The 15,521-nt window shown below is 40.0% G+C and overlaps 2 protein-coding genes across 2 annotated transcripts; both read left to right on the top strand.

Annotated features, from left to right (window-relative positions):
* Positions 1–2,775: 2,775 nt before the first annotated feature.
* On the top strand, positions 2,776–3,651 carry CG46515 (uncharacterized protein). Its single transcript, NM_001414126.1, has 2 exons — positions 2,776–3,135; positions 3,209–3,651. The coding sequence occupies exons 1-2, from the start codon at positions 2,820–2,822 to the stop codon at positions 3,532–3,534; spliced, it is 642 nt and encodes a 213-aa protein (NP_001401074.1). The 5' UTR covers positions 2,776–2,819; the 3' UTR covers positions 3,535–3,651.
* A 9,269-nt stretch (positions 3,652–12,920) lies between these two features.
* Positions 12,921–13,796, top strand: CG46516 (uncharacterized protein). The gene is made up of 2 exons (NM_001414127.1): positions 12,921–13,280; positions 13,354–13,796. Exons 1-2 carry the CDS (start codon positions 12,965–12,967, stop codon positions 13,677–13,679), a joined length of 642 nt encoding a protein of 213 aa, NP_001401075.1. The 5' UTR covers positions 12,921–12,964; the 3' UTR covers positions 13,680–13,796.
* Positions 13,797–15,521: the final 1,725 nt, after the last annotated feature.

Genomic DNA, 15,521 nt, shown 5'->3' on the forward strand with positions numbered 1-15,521 from the left:
TTTTTAACAAGCAAGTTAACAAACAAGTTGTTTCAGTTCTTCGAGAGTGACAGGATCCGCGGGCCGTGTCATTTGAAATGGCGTTTCAAGAGACTCCGCAACCACACGGCAATGATTCGCATCGGCAAGTGCGAGCGGCTTAAATCTTTGCTCCAAGCTGCTTGCAAACACTTCTGCTTTATCATGTGATGTGCGGCACCAACCGCCAGATGGGCTTCTTATAGCGGATTTCTGAGATGCCTGAAACTTCAACCTTTTCGTAATTCTCCACAAGGAGAATTGTGAAGAGGTATCGGTGCCCATGTTCTCCAATAGGTTGTCTATCTGTTGCAGTTTCCTTTGGGTCAGCACTTTATGGAGCCGATTTGTTAACCTTCTGTAGATCTGATGGATTCGGACATCTCCTGTTCTTGCAAATTCCTTTCTGACTTTCCGTTTGAGGCGAAGGAGGTCAACTATTGCACGAGGTAGGAGTGACTGCACAAAGGCTTGCGTATTGCGTGGAGCACTCGGAGCAGCACGTACTGCTGCTTCTTTCAGTTTTTCCATAAATAAGCTTATGGCGTTGTCAATACCTTCTGTCCCTTGAATTTCCATGTTTAAGTCGATTAGTTCAGACAGGTGATCCTTGAAGGTCTCGACATGAGTACCAGGAGCTAGGAAACGGGAGCGTAGTGGCTTCTTTAGTGGCATGGCTTGCTGATCAGCCAGGAGAGGGGTGTGGTCTGATGAGAGATCGTGCAGTTACAAGAGAATATAATGCAGATGGAGCTACCTGCGTGTTGGAGGAGAAAAATGTTGGCTCTCTATTAACAAGGGTTTATTTCGAAAATGCTCTTTATTTGATTACAAATTTGTCTGTACAGTTTGGCAGTTCGCTTAAAAATGAAAAACTAACAGAGTGAGAAGTGTTTTATTGTCTGTGAATCTGCTGACCCGGCAGATTTGGGGACTGTCTTTGTTTACATTTTGCTGAGCTGTTTCCGCCCACAATGTTGCACTATGCTGCGACGAACTAACAGCTCAGCCGTGGAGGTTTTGAGGGGTGGGGGAGTTGGCGTAGAAATTGCTGATGTGGTAACTCGTGTACTGTAAGATTGGAAGAGTAGTTGATGTTTCACTACAAAAAGACTAGGCAATCGCGAACGTCCGTATGCAACGAAGGCTAGGCAGAGACTACTTGATGGGATGCCGTGGAAACAACTTGTCAAACCCTACCCAACTACTTTATCAACTAGACTGTGGTTCTTGGTGAAGTTGGGCGCCAGTTATAGAGATCTCCTATTCGGTGTCAAGGGGGTCTTCCTTCTTCGGTAGAGGTACGCCTCTTTTAATACTGAATTTAGGTTGATTATGTTGGAGGGCTTGACTTCCCCCCCTAAGTTATATTGCTAGCCTTATGGCGTAGCAATGTAGTGTAATTAAGAACAAGGTTATTTTTACGGCTATGTGCCAGAGTGGAGCTGTGGTTTCTTGAGCAGCTTTGTAAGAACTAAAAGTACAGACAATATTCTTTGCTTAGTTTACCATACGCGACAATGCATCGCGCCACCAAGACATGAGCGGCAAGCCGACTCAGCATTTCTTGCGGCGCAGCGCAACACTCGAAATGGGAAGTGTCGGATTTCCACCGCCGAACGGTCTCAGCACAGAGCGCTGAACTCTATTATGGCGCGTCAGCATTGTTTATGCGAGGCTACTTAGTTGCTAAGGGAATATGACCTTGATTGTTTGTTAACTTATACATATATTCTAAGCCAGAGATGACGAACATCTAGCAACATCTAGTTTTAGCAACTTGAATTTTGTGAACATGATGACGAAGCCTTATCGAAACACTTTTAAGTACATTTTGATAAAATATATACGAACGAAGCACTGGAGTATGCCAGAATCTAGAAAATTCATTGACAAGCTTTTTAGTTAAAATTCCAAAGTTCTGACAGTATTGGATACGAACTATAAACAAGAGCATAGATTGCAATCTATGTTCTGAGAGCTTTTCATTGCTTTGCATCTTTAATTTCTTTAGTCCGCTATTTCTTATACTTTATCGCATTTTGGTATTTATTATATCCAATTGAATGTGGCAAGGCACGAAGGAAATGGGCAAAAAGGAAGGAAAACGCTAGCCGGACAATGATAAAGGGCAAGCAGGAAACACGCAAAGAATGCTGCTGTCTGGATTTTTGACCCAAGAAGAACGAGGTACAACATACATAAATTTTAACAAATTCCGCCCAAGCGTCCTAAATTTAATTAGGGGTTGCTAACACTTATTTACAGCACCAAAATTAAATAATAACTAATTAACATTCAAGCGCCTCTTTTTATACCATTTTAAAAAATATTCGGGCATGCTCCGGTACTCCTGTACTCGATTACTCTATTCGTAAGAATTTTACAATTGCGAATTGAAATCGAAAAATGGGTGTTCTCGATTTCGAAATTGTAAGAATTTTTCGATTTGTAAACGGGGAAATTTTGTGTGGCCGAAATGAAAAGTAAATAGCTTTTTTATATCATATCTGATCTCATTTACTAAGGCAAAAAATAGTTTACTCCGTGGTCAATTGATGTTATTGTCAAAAAAAATGGTTAGGATTCTTGTAACGCACGATTTCTTTATTAAAATAGAACTGAATAAATCAAATGATCTATTACAAAGTGCTTTTAAGCGTTATGCTTCCTAATTAAAAGGCAACATGGCAACATATCGATAGCTCTTCGATAAAAACGTAGACAGACATCACCTGTCAACTGTCATCCCTATAGCGTGCACTACAAAATTTATTTGACCCACGAGAACGTAAACTACAATGAAGGAAATAAAAAGGAAATCAAAGCCAAAACGCAAGCCCACTCGCATGGAAGTGGAGGAGATTGAGACCTCGGATAAACCACAGCCAGAGGATGGTGAGTCTGCGAATGGGGAGGCAAATCCCTCGGATGAAGGCGATGAAATGGAGCTGGCCAGCTTCAAAGCCGCCTGCAGTTCCTCGGATCCCGCGAAGAAAATCAAGAAGGGCATCATCTACATATCCAACATACCCAAGCACATGACCTTGACCCACCTGCGGGAAATCTTGGGCGAGTACGGCGGCATCGGCAGAGCTTTCCTGCGGTCGCAGTCAAGTGAGTGGACCAAGTGGCATACATATAAGACCCACTGATTACCCAGTATATACCTTAATCTCAATTACTTTAGGTAAGCATCATAATATCCTCTTCGCCGAGGGTTGGGTGGAATTCAAGTCGAAACATGTGGCCAAACAGCTCGTTCTACTGCTGAACAATAAGCAGATATCCACGCGCAATAATTCCCCATTCTATTACTCACTGTGGAGCATGGAGTACCTGCCGCGCTTCAAGTGGGCCCGTCTAGCCGAGCTCATGAACTTCGTGCAGGTCACCAACTCCCAGAACCATCTCGAGTTCCTCAAGAAGAAGGCGAAGGAGGCCAAGGAAGTCAAGAAAGCCATGAAGGTTCTGGCTGACAGACTTCTTGAGTTAGCGCTAGACTCTAACATCTAATATTAACCAGACTGCAAATATACTTAAATTAAGTAGATCAGAATGTGGTTTTTTATGTATTATTAAACGTTTTCTTTTTAATTCCAATAAAGGAAGAGCTAGAGCCTTTGGATTATCACTAGGTTAGATAATGGACTTCGAAGTTGAAGTGGGCTTAGCAGGGTTATCGCGATTGATAACGTACTCAGAACTGAACTACTATATGGGGACATGTTTGGGTTTATATAGGCAGATTGGGATAGCTTAAGAGCGAAGTTTAAGAGAATAAAGTCGTAAAAATCGGATGTTTAGGGGACGTGGACGTTGGCTCGCCACAGAGTCTGGATTTTGGACTTCGGACTTTTGCACTTTGCTCTGCGTAAATAAGCAATGAGCTTAATCGAAGGGCTCTCGACCGTTGATTACATTTCGCACTTAGGCATTATTGTGTGTGTTATTGTTTACAATAGTGTGTGTGATTGAGGAGTTGTGGGTTTAGAATGGATATGCTACTTCCCCATCCTTAAGAAAAAGGCCTGTCCTCAGGCGTTTAGATTAGGGTACAATACAATATTAGGACTTATAATATTTTCATTTTTTAGGGTTTGATTTTTAAATTTTACAATTAACTTTAACTTTAACTTGGGGTACAGTCTTATATTTATTGATAAAGTACAATATTACAATAATAACTACTATGATTAATGTTGTAAATGTTATTATATGAAAGATATTATTCGTCTGATTGTGTTGTTCGATTATTTCTTTTGTCTGAATGTATTAGTGGTTCAAGTTATTATACATTATTGTTTAGATAGATAGCTTGAGTATAGTCTAAAATGAGTTGGTAATTAATTTTATTTATTTATTTAACAAAATTAAATATAGTATACAATACTAAACCTAATTAAATTTAATGAGTACTAGCTACGGGGGCCTTCGACTCGAGACTTATGGGTTAATTGCTTTATATAATAAACTTAGCTTTTTGGACAAATTTGTAAATTTTTGAGATATTTTTACAGGATGGGATACTTAAACAATTCGAGAGACTATGCGTACCAAATAAGTGAGACCTAATTGAGTGCAATTGACTGCAGGCGTTGAGAATATGGTCAACGGTGAGCTCGTCCCCGCATAGTTGGCATGTTGGTCGCGCCGATCTCATCAGTAAGTGTTGATGTGTGGATTGGGTGTGCCCGATGCGTAGACGGATAAAGGTCGCGCATTCCCGTTTATGTACGTTCGTTGGTGGCTTGAACATGATGCAATTCGGATTGATAGACTGGTACCTGTGCATGAAGAGTGCCCATTCGGAGAGTTTCTTTTCTTTGAGGTATAACTTGATTCGACTTTTTAGGTCCTTGGAGTTAAACGGAGTGAACAGGATTGATGGTGTAAGCCTCATCTCTTGGGCGGCTTTGTCAGCACGTTCATTCCCATGAATACCTTTATGACTGGGAACCCAGAGTAAGGTGATTTTTTTTGGGTGAGAACTTAGAATGTGCCTAACTTCTTGTGTTGTGGGGTCATTATGGTTCCAGTTGCGTATAGCGGAAAGAGAGGAGAGGCTGTCTGTGCAGATAACAGATTTTCCAGCGTTTTTGGAAGCGAATTGGCATGCTTTGAGAATGGCGAAAGCTTCGGCTGTAAATATGGAGTTGTAGGACGGAAGCCTACCTCCTGCAATTATTTTACGGTTAGAGTCAACAACCGCAAAAGTAGTTGCGCCGGTGACTTTAGAACCATCGGTGTAGATCCAGTTTTTCACACCAAGATCTTCTTGTGCGCTCATAAAACGTTTTTGGTATTCTAGGCGACCTGTATCCTTTTTGGCAGCATTGTATATTTGAAGGTTTATGTTAGGCTGTTTGGAACCCCAAAGTGCTGGCGATTTGAAGGGCCTCCTGGGCTTAGGCAGGGGAAGGTCAAGTAGCTTGATGTAGTTGGCGCAACGTCTTAGGGTGGATATGCACTTGAATTTCCGTTTTTGTTTAAATATGGCTCCGAAGTCTTTGGTTAGCAGGCAGTTTGACGTGGTGTACAGCTTCGGGATAAGCATCAATGTAGTTTCTTCTACGCGTGATTGGATACTCGGGAGACCCGATTCTGCCAATGTGCACGCTACTGGAGATGTGGGAAATGCGTGAATGGCGCGACGGACCGCTCCGTGATATGGGACTTGTAGCTTTTTTAAGTGTGATTTAGCACACCAACCGAAGATTGGCAGTCCGTAGTCAATTTTAGATAGCATTAAAGCGCGCGTAATATCTATGAGAGTCTTAATATGTATGTAAGAATATTTAGATGATAGAAATTTAATAATGTTAAATCTAGTTTCCAGTTGTTTTCTTAGAGTCTGACAGTGCTGTTTAAAAAGTAGTTTGGAGTCGAAGGTTATCCCCAGGATTTTTAAAAAATTTACATCTTTTATTGTGCGGCTGTTAAAGACAATGTCGGAAAGGTTGCAACGTTGTTTCCGACAGATATGTAAAGTTTGGCATTTTTCAATGGCAAGAGAGGCCCCAGAGGTTGCTCCCCACGAGTTAATTTCTTGCAATATTTCTAAGAATTTTTCTCTAACTGTGTTAATATTTTTTATTTTAGTAAAGATTATTGCGTCGTCTGCGTATAGTGAGATGTAAATATCTTTATGCCGAGTTACAATGTCATTTATGTCTTCAATAGCTATCATAAATAAAACCACCGAAAGTGGCGAACCCTGCGGGATTCCATTGTGTAAAATGTGGGAGTTCGATGTGACATTGTTTATTCGAACCCTGAAGGACCGATTGGTCATGAAGGCTTTAATAAGGTTATAAAGCCTAGGACCAATGCCCCAGCGCTCGAGTCTGCAAAGTACGGCGTGAATCCCCACGCGATCGAAGGCTCTTTCAAAATCCGTCGCCAAGATAGAGACGTGATTTTTGGTCGAAAGAGCGTTCGACGCGAAGTGTTGGATACGCAATAACGCGTCCATCGTGCTATGATTACTTTTAAAGGCAACTTGATTATGGGAAATTAGGTTGTGGCGTTTAATGAACCAGGTAAGTCTTTGTGCTATTATTTTTTCTAGTGTTTTTCCCAGACAGGATAACAGAGAGATTGGACGGTAGCTGTTAATATCGGAAGGGGGTTTGTTAGGTTTTGATATAGGGATAATGATAGCCGATCTCCATGTATGTGGGTATTTTCCAGTGGTTAATATTTGATTAAAAATGTCTAAAAGTTTTGTTTTTAGGTGGGGAGATAGGTTTTTGAGCATAGGGTATGATACTCTGTCAGCCCCAGGGCTTTTCCCTTTTGCTTTTGCTACTGAATTTTCTATTTCGAGCAATGTGAAATTGGAATCTAAGGATGTAGCCGATGGGGAAAGTGAGTCGATGGCATAGGGCTCTAAAAGATACCGATTTTTTACTCGTATATATTCTGCTGAAAAATTTTGGTCAGAAGAGTATTTAGACCAAGATAAGGCAAACTCTTCGGCGATATCAAATGATCCAGTTAGAGTACCCGAGTTGGATTTGATATATTTGAACGGAGTGGGAGGGATGCCGGCTAGGCGTTTTATATCTGACCAGACCTTTTTTGTGGAGGATACTGGGGAGATTTTGGAAGTAAATTTTTCAAGGGAGTTACGCTTGGCCGAAAGTACAGCTTTTTTGAAAAGCGCGTTTGCTTTTTTGTATCGGATAAGGTTTGTATCATTCGTATTGGCTTTGTAGGACGAGAACAAGCGTTGCTTTTGGTCCCTAAGCTGTTGAAGGTTAGCGTTCCACCATGGCACCTTGGCTTTGTGGATCACCCTTTTCGTTTGGGGAATGCTATAGTTTGCAGCTGAACCTATGACTTTCGTCATTTGTGCGACTTGCTGATTTAGGCAACCGACCGTCCAATATGCTGCTGATTTTTCGCAACTTTCGTTAAAGCGTTTCCAGTTCGCTTGGTCTGTCTTGTATTTAGGCAGGGGTAAAGTGTTATCGGGACGGGTAGGTGTGTTTATGTGGATGGTTATGGGAAAGTGGTCACTTCCATGGAGATTATCTGATATAGACCAGCTGCACATATGGGCTATCTGTGGAGATATCAGTGAGATGAGGTGAACGTATTGTGAGTTGAAAGGTGAGTCGGGGAACCGTCGTTAAGAACAATTAGGCTGTTTTCAAGAATTACGGTTTCAATTTTTTTACCCCTTGTATTTGTGCGAGGTGAACCCCATAAAGGACTCCATGAGTTAAGATCACCCAGGAGTATTGTGGATCCGTTAAGATTTTGAAGAATTTCTGATATGTCAGAAGATGAAAAAATTTGACTTGGTGGGATGTACGCATTAACAATATTAATGACCTGTTCAAAATTAAGCTGCAGTGCGGAGCAGAGTATGCTGGAGTTAATGTTACGGTATGTATGTGGGACATTCCTTTTAATAAGAACACCAATGCCTTGTTTGGCTGAGGTGTTATAAGAAAAATTGTGGAAGTAACCACTATATTCTTTGGGGCAAATAAAATTTGTAGAATTACATGGAAGTTTGGTTTCCTGCAAAAATACAATATCGGGTGCATGGTCTTTTATGAGTAGTGTCAGTTCGTTGTAATTATTAAAAATGCCGTGGATGTTCCATTGTAATATAGTAATTGTCATGATTAAAAATTTTTTTTTTATTTATTGTTTTTTGTTGGACTGTTATTAATTTGTGGTGTGTGTATATGAAGGTAAGGGTGAGAGGATCAGGACTAGGAATCGGGATCGTCCATAGTGTCTGAGTCTGTTGTGTTGATTTTTGTTTGTAGATTTGAGGTTTGTGAAGCAATTGATTCGTTTGAGTTGGATCTTGAGGTCATTAACGTATTGTTGTCGTCGTTGTAGGTTTGTCCTAATAGAGCGTTTGCTTCCGCCCTAAGGGAGCGAGATCGTTCGATGCATGTTTTTTTTAGGTAAGAGAAATCAGTTTTGTCAGAGGTGCTTGGGGAGGAAGTAAGATTCTCTTCGAGATTCAAAGAGTTCGTCCGAGAAGTGGGATACGTTGGTGAGAGCGGAGCTGGTACTTTTGTCGAGCTGGTGGGCAAGTCGGTGTTTGTAATCGTGTTAGGGTTTCGGGATTTTTTGACAAGCATCACGGATGCTGTGCTTTGGTTTGCGACGGTCGAGTAGGTAAGCGTGGGGTTATTTGTTGTGTTTTGTTGTTGTTTTAGTATAGTGCGAGCTTCATGGAAACTGCATTTTTTGCTTGTTTTGATGTGGAGCAGTTGTTTTTGTGTTTGGTATTGTGGGCATTCGGGTGAGGAGGCTGGATGTTGGCCGGTGCAGTTTGCACAGAAAATGCGAGTGCATGGCACGGGAAGGTGGGGAGCGAGATTGCATGATACACAGGCAGGTGGGTTTTTGCAGTGCTTTGATGTGTGGCCTAATAATTGACAAGACTTACATCTCATCGGGTTGGGTATATATTCTGACACCTTAACTGTGTGCCAGGAAACCGTTAGTTTACTGGGAAGAGTGAAACGGTCGAATGTTACGAGAACTTTTCCAAAAGGTTTGGGGGTGCCGTCGATCATTTTGGTAAATTTAAATACGCTGTGTACATTTTGTGATTTTAGTTCCTCAACAATTTCGTTTTCTGGAATGTTAATAAGACAGGGAGCGTAAATGGTGCCTTTGACAAAGTTAAGTGTGTTGTGGAGCTTGCACTCGATATCGCATAAGCCAGGTAAAGAAGTCACTTTGATAAATTTGTCACTAATTTCCCTGGAGTTAACCAGCAAGAGAAGGTTACCATCCCGAAGATTAGAGATGGATGTAATGTCTTTGCTGATATACTTAAGGGCTCTATGGACAGCAAAGCAGTTGTAGTCGGATATGGTTTTCGGAGAGTTTTTTGATGAGACCACTAAATATCTCGGATTTTTGCACTGCGTTTCAGGGAGGTCTGGGAAATCAACTTGTAATTTTTGAAAGGGTCTTTTTTTCTTAGCTTTGGGGGTAGCGCTGAGACTGGCAAAGCGATTATCCCCCAAATTGAGTGGCCCGGGGGCCATGGTTAATAAATTTATGGATATTGAATGTTTTTGATTTGCACGTACGCGTTGATAAGAAGATCAAGAAGATAAGATGATAAATATCAATGTAACGGCGATGGTAATTACGCGATAAGCAAAGCTCACACAATTGGAAAGACACAGACGTCCGCACTCGAAGAGAGATAGTCGGTGACTGGGTAATTAATACTTCTTCTTATTGGACAGAACAATTGAATGCTTTTATAATGTTATTGCCTTCTATTATAGTTTCTCTATTGATACAGTTCTGGTTTAGGATAGCCATGGGAAGGTTCCAAGTTGTGATTACATTAGGCTCTACATATTTTTTTTCAAAATCAGAATGGTATGTGTGCACACGTATGCTCATGCATTTGACAAAATATTCCCTTCACCTTAAAAGTTCTTAGACTTTAAATCTATATTATTTTTGATCAATTGGCACCATGCGAAAAATTCTTGTTTTGCATTGCCTTAACGTTATTATTATTTAGACAAAGCTTAGAAATAGTAATAGACAAATCATTATATCACGAAAAAAAAATCAAAAATTACTTTTTATTAAAATATTTGTCATTAGAGTATTCAGCGTGCGACGTGTGAAATTAACTAGGCAATGATTGTTGAGAGGTTGTGTCCGCACTTCGTGCCTTAAGATATGACTTTTGCAATAGACACTTTTCATATTTCTATTTATTTTATAAATTTTTATTTTCTACTACGTATTATTTTTATGAAATATTTATTTCTCAATGTTGTTCTTTTTGATAAATTTATGTTTTAAATTACAGTAGTTATAATAATTTTATTATTTAAAATGCACATTAGATTCAGTTGTTTTTCAGTTTTTTTTTTATATTCCAATTTGATATTTTTAACAAGCAAGTTAACAAACAAGTTGTTTCAGTTCTTCGAGAGTGACAGGATCCGCGGGCCGTGTCATTTGAAATGGCGTTTCAAGAGACTCCGCAACCACACGGCAATGATTCGCATCGGCAAGTGCGAGCGGCTTAAATCTTTGCTCCAAGCTGCTTGCAAACACTTCTGCTTTATCATGTGATGTGCGGCACCAACCGCCAGATGGGCTTCTTATAGCGGATTTCTGAGATGCCTGAAACTTGAACCTTTTCGTGATTCTCCACAAGGAGAATTGTGAAGAGGTATCGGTTCCCATGTTCTCCAATAGGTTGTCTATCTGTTGCAGTTTCCTTTGGGTCAGCACTTTATGGAGCCGATTTGATAACCTTCTGTAGATCTGCTGGATTCGGACATCTCCTGTTCTTGCAAATTCCTTTCTGACTTTCCGTTTGAGGCGAAGGAGAGATGAGAGATCGTGCAGTTACAAGAGAATATAATGCAGATGGAGCTACCTGCGTGTTGGAGGAGAAAAATGTTGGCTCTCTATTAACAAGGGTTTATTTCGAAAATGCTCTTTATTTGATTACAAATTTGTCTGTACAGTTTGACAGTTCGCTTAAAAATGAAAAACTAACAGAGTGAGAAGTGTTTTATTGTCTGTGAATCTGCTGACCCGGCAGATTTGGGGACTGTCTTTGTTTACATTTTGCTGAGCTGTTTCCGCCCACAATGTTGCACTATGCTGCGACGAACTAACAGCTCAGCCGTGGAGGTTTTGAGGGGTGGGGGAGTTGGCGTAGAAATTGCTGATGTGGTAAGTCGTGTACTGTAAGATTGGAAGAGTAGTTGATGTTTCACTACAAAAAGACTAGGCAATCGCGAACGTCCGTATGCAACGAAGGCTAGGCAGAGACTACTTGATGGGATGCCGTGGAAACAACTTGTCAAACCCTACCCAACTACTTTATCAACTAGACTGTGGTTCTTGGTGAAGTTGGGCGCCTGTTATAGAGATCTCCTATTCGGTGTCAAGGGGGTCTTCCTTCTTCGGTAGAGGTACGCCTCTTTTAATACTGAATTTAGGTTGATTATGTTGGAGGGCTTGACTTCCCCCCTTAGTTATATTGCTAGCCTTGTGGCGTAGCAATGTAGTGTAATTAAGAACAAGGTTATTTTTACGGCTATGTGCCAGAGTGGAGCTGTGGTTTCTTGAGCAGCTTTGTAAGAACTAAAAGTACAGACAATATTCTTTGCTTAGTTTACCATACGCGACAATGCATCGCGCCACCAAGACATGAGCGGCAAGCCGACTCAGCATTTCTTGCGGCGCAGCGCAACACTCGAAATGGGAAGTGTCGGATTTCCACCGCCGAACGGTCTCAGCACAGAGCGCTGAACTCTATTATGGCGCGTCAGCATTGTTTATGCGAGGCTACTTAGTTGCTAAGGGAATATGACCTTGATTGTTTGTTAACTTATACATATATTCTAAGCCAGAGATGACGAACATCTAGCAACATCTAGTTTTAGCAACTTGAATTTTGTGAACATGATGACGAAGCCTTATCGAAACACTTTTAAGTACATTTTGATAAAATATATACGAACGAAGCACTGGAGTATGCCAGAATCTAGAAAATTCATTGACAAGCTTTTTAGTTAAAATTCCAAAGTTCTGACAGTATTGGATACGAACTATAAACAAGAGCATAGATTGCAATCTATGTTCTGAGAGCTTTTCATTGCTTTGCATCTTTAATTTCTTTAGTCCGCTATTTCTTATACTTTATTGCATTTTGGTATTTATTATATCCAATTGAATGTGGCAAGGCACGAAGGAAATGGGCAAAAAGGAAGGAAAACGCTAGCAGGACAATGATAAAGGGCAAGCAGGAAACACGCAAAGAATGCTGCTGTCTGGATTTTTGACCCAAAAAGAACGAGGTACAACATACATAAATTTTAACAAATTCCGCCCAAGCGTCCTAAATTTAATTAGGGGTTGCTAACACTTATTTACAGCACCAAAATTAAATAATAACTAATTAACATTCAAGCGCCTCTTTTTATACCATTTTAAAAAATATTCGGGCATGCTCCGGTACTCCGGTACTCGATTACTCGATTCGTAAGAATTTTACAATTGCGAATTGAAATCGAAAAATGGGTGTTCTCGATTTCGAAATTGTAAGAATTTTTCGATTTGTAAACGGGGAAATTTTGTGTGGCCGAAATGAAAAGTAAATAGCTTTTTTATATCATATCTGATCTCATTTACTAAGGCAAAAAATAGTTTACTCCGTGGTCAATTGATGTTATTGTCAAAAAAAATGGTTAGGATTCTTGTAACGCACGATTTCTTTATTAAAATAGAACTGAATAAATCAAATGATCTATTACAAAGTGCTTTTAAGCGTTATGCTTCCTAATTAAAAGGCAACATGGCAACATATCGATAGCTCTTCGATAAAAACGTAGACAGACATCACCTGTCAACTGTCATCCCTATAGCGTGCACTACAAAATTTATTTGACCCACGAGAACGTAAACTACAATGAAGGAAATAAAAAGGAAATCAAAGCCAAAACGCAAGCCCACTCGCATGGAAGTGGAGGAGATTGAGACCTCGGATAAACCACAGCCAGAGGATGGTGAGTCTGCGAATGGGGAGGCAAATCCCTCGGATGAAGGCGATGAAATGGAGCTGGCCAGCTTCAAAGCCGCCTGCAGTTCCTCGGATCCCGCGAAGAAAATCAAGAAGGGCATCATCTACATATCCAACATACCCAAGCACATGACCTTGACCCACCTGCGGGAAATCTTGGGCGAGTACGGCGGCATCGGCAGAGCTTTCCTGCGGTCGCAGTCAAGTGAGTGGACCAAGTGGCATACATATAAGACCCACTGATTACCCAGTATATACCTTAATCTCAATTACTTTAGGTAAGCATCATAATATCCTCTTCGCCGAGGGTTGGGTGGAATTCAAGTCGAAACATGTGGCCAAACAGCTCGTTCTACTGCTGAACAATAAGCAGATATCCACGCGCAATAATTCCCCATTCTATTACTCACTGTGGAGCATGGAGTACCTGCCGCGCTTCAAGTGGGCCCGTCTAGCCGAGCTCATGAACTTCGTGCAGGTCACCAACTCCCAGAACCATCTCGAGTTCCTCAAGAAGAAGGCGAAGGAGGCCAAGGAAGTCAAGAAAGCCATGAAGGTTCTGGCTGACAGACTTCTTGAGTTAGCGCTAGACTCTAACATCTAATATTAACCAGACTGCAAATATACTTAAATTAAGTAGATCAGAATGTGGTTTTTTATGTATTATTAAACGTTTTCTTTTTAATTCCAATAAAGGAAGAGCTAGAGCCTTTGGATTATCACTAGGTTAGATAATGGACTTCGAAGTTGAAGCGGGCTTAGCAGGGTTATCGCGATTGATAACGTACTCAGAACTGAACTACTATATGGGGACATGTTTGGGTTTATATAGGCAGATTGGGATAGCTTAAGAGCGAAGTTTAAGAGAATAAAGTCGTAAAAATCGGATGTTTAGGGGACGTGGACGTTGGCTCGCCACAGAGTCTGGATTTTGGACTTCGGACTTTTGCACTTTGCTGTGCGTAAATGAGCAATGAGCTTAATCGAAGGGCTCTCGACCGTTGATTACATTTCGCACTTAGACATTATTGTGTGTGTTATTGTTTACAATAGTGTGTGTGCTTGAGGAGTTGTGGGTTTAGAATGGATATGCTACTTCCCCATCCTTAAGAAAAAGGCCTGTCCTAAGGCGTTTAGATTAGGGTACAACACAATATTAGGACTTATAATATTTTAATTTTTTAGGGTTTGATTTTTAAATTTTACAATTAACTTTAACTTTAACTTGGGGTACAGTCTTATATTTATTGATAAAGTACAATATTACAATAATAACTACTATGATTAATGTTGTAAATGTTATTATATGAAAGATATTATTCGTCTGATTGTGTTGTTCGATTATTTCTTTTGTCTGAATGTATTAGTGGTTCAAGTTTTGATACATTATTGTTTAGATAGATAGCTTGAGTATAGTCTAAAATGAGTTGGTAATTAATACTTCTTCTTATTGGACAGAACAATTGAATGCTTTTATAATGTTATTGCCTTCTATTATAGTTTCTCTATTGATACAGTTCTGGTTTAGGATAGCCTTGGGAAGGTTCCAAGTTGTGATTACATTAGGCTCTACATATTTTTTTTCAAAATCAGAATGGTATGTGTGCACACGTATGCTCATGCAATTGACAAAATATTCCCTTCACCTTAAAAGTTCTTAGACTTTAAATCTGTATTATTTTTGATCAATTGGCACCATGCGAAAAATTCTTGTTTTGCATTGCCTTAACGTTATTATTATTTAGACAAAGCTTAGAAATAGTAATAGACGAATCATTATATCACGAAAAAAAATTCAAAAATGACTTTATATTAAAATATTTGTCATTAGAGTATTCAGCGTGCGACGTGTGAAATTAACTAGGCAATGATTGTTGAGAGGTTGTGTCCGCACTTCGTGCCTTAAGATATGGCTTTTGCAATAGACACTTTTCATATTTCTATTTATTTTATAAATTTTTATTTTCTACTACGTATTATTTTTATGAAATATTTATTTCTCAATGTTGTTCTTTTTGATAAATTTATGTTTTAAATTACAGTAGTTATAATAATTTTATTATTTAAAATGCACATTAGATTCAGTTGTTTTTCAGTTTTTTTTTTATATTCCAATTTGATATTTTTAACAAGCAAGTTAACAAACAAGTTGTTTCAGTTCTTCGAGAGTGACAGGATCCGCGGGCCGTGTCATTTGAAATGGCGTTTCAAGAGACTCCGCAACCAGACGGCAATGATTCGCATCGGCAAGTGCGAGCGGCTTAAATCTTTGCTCCAAGCTGCTTGCAAACACTTCTGCTTTATCATGTGATGTGCGGCACCAACCGCCAGATGGGCTTCTTATAGCGGATTTCTGAGATGCCTGAAACTTCAACCTTTTCGTAATTCTCCACAAGGAGAATTGTGAAGAGGTATCGGTGCCCATGTTCTCCAATAGGTTGTCTAT

Source organism: Drosophila melanogaster, chromosome X (genome assembly GCF_000001215.4).
Source record: "Drosophila melanogaster chromosome X".
NCBI classification, from domain to species: domain Eukaryota; kingdom Metazoa; phylum Arthropoda; class Insecta; order Diptera; family Drosophilidae; genus Drosophila; species Drosophila melanogaster.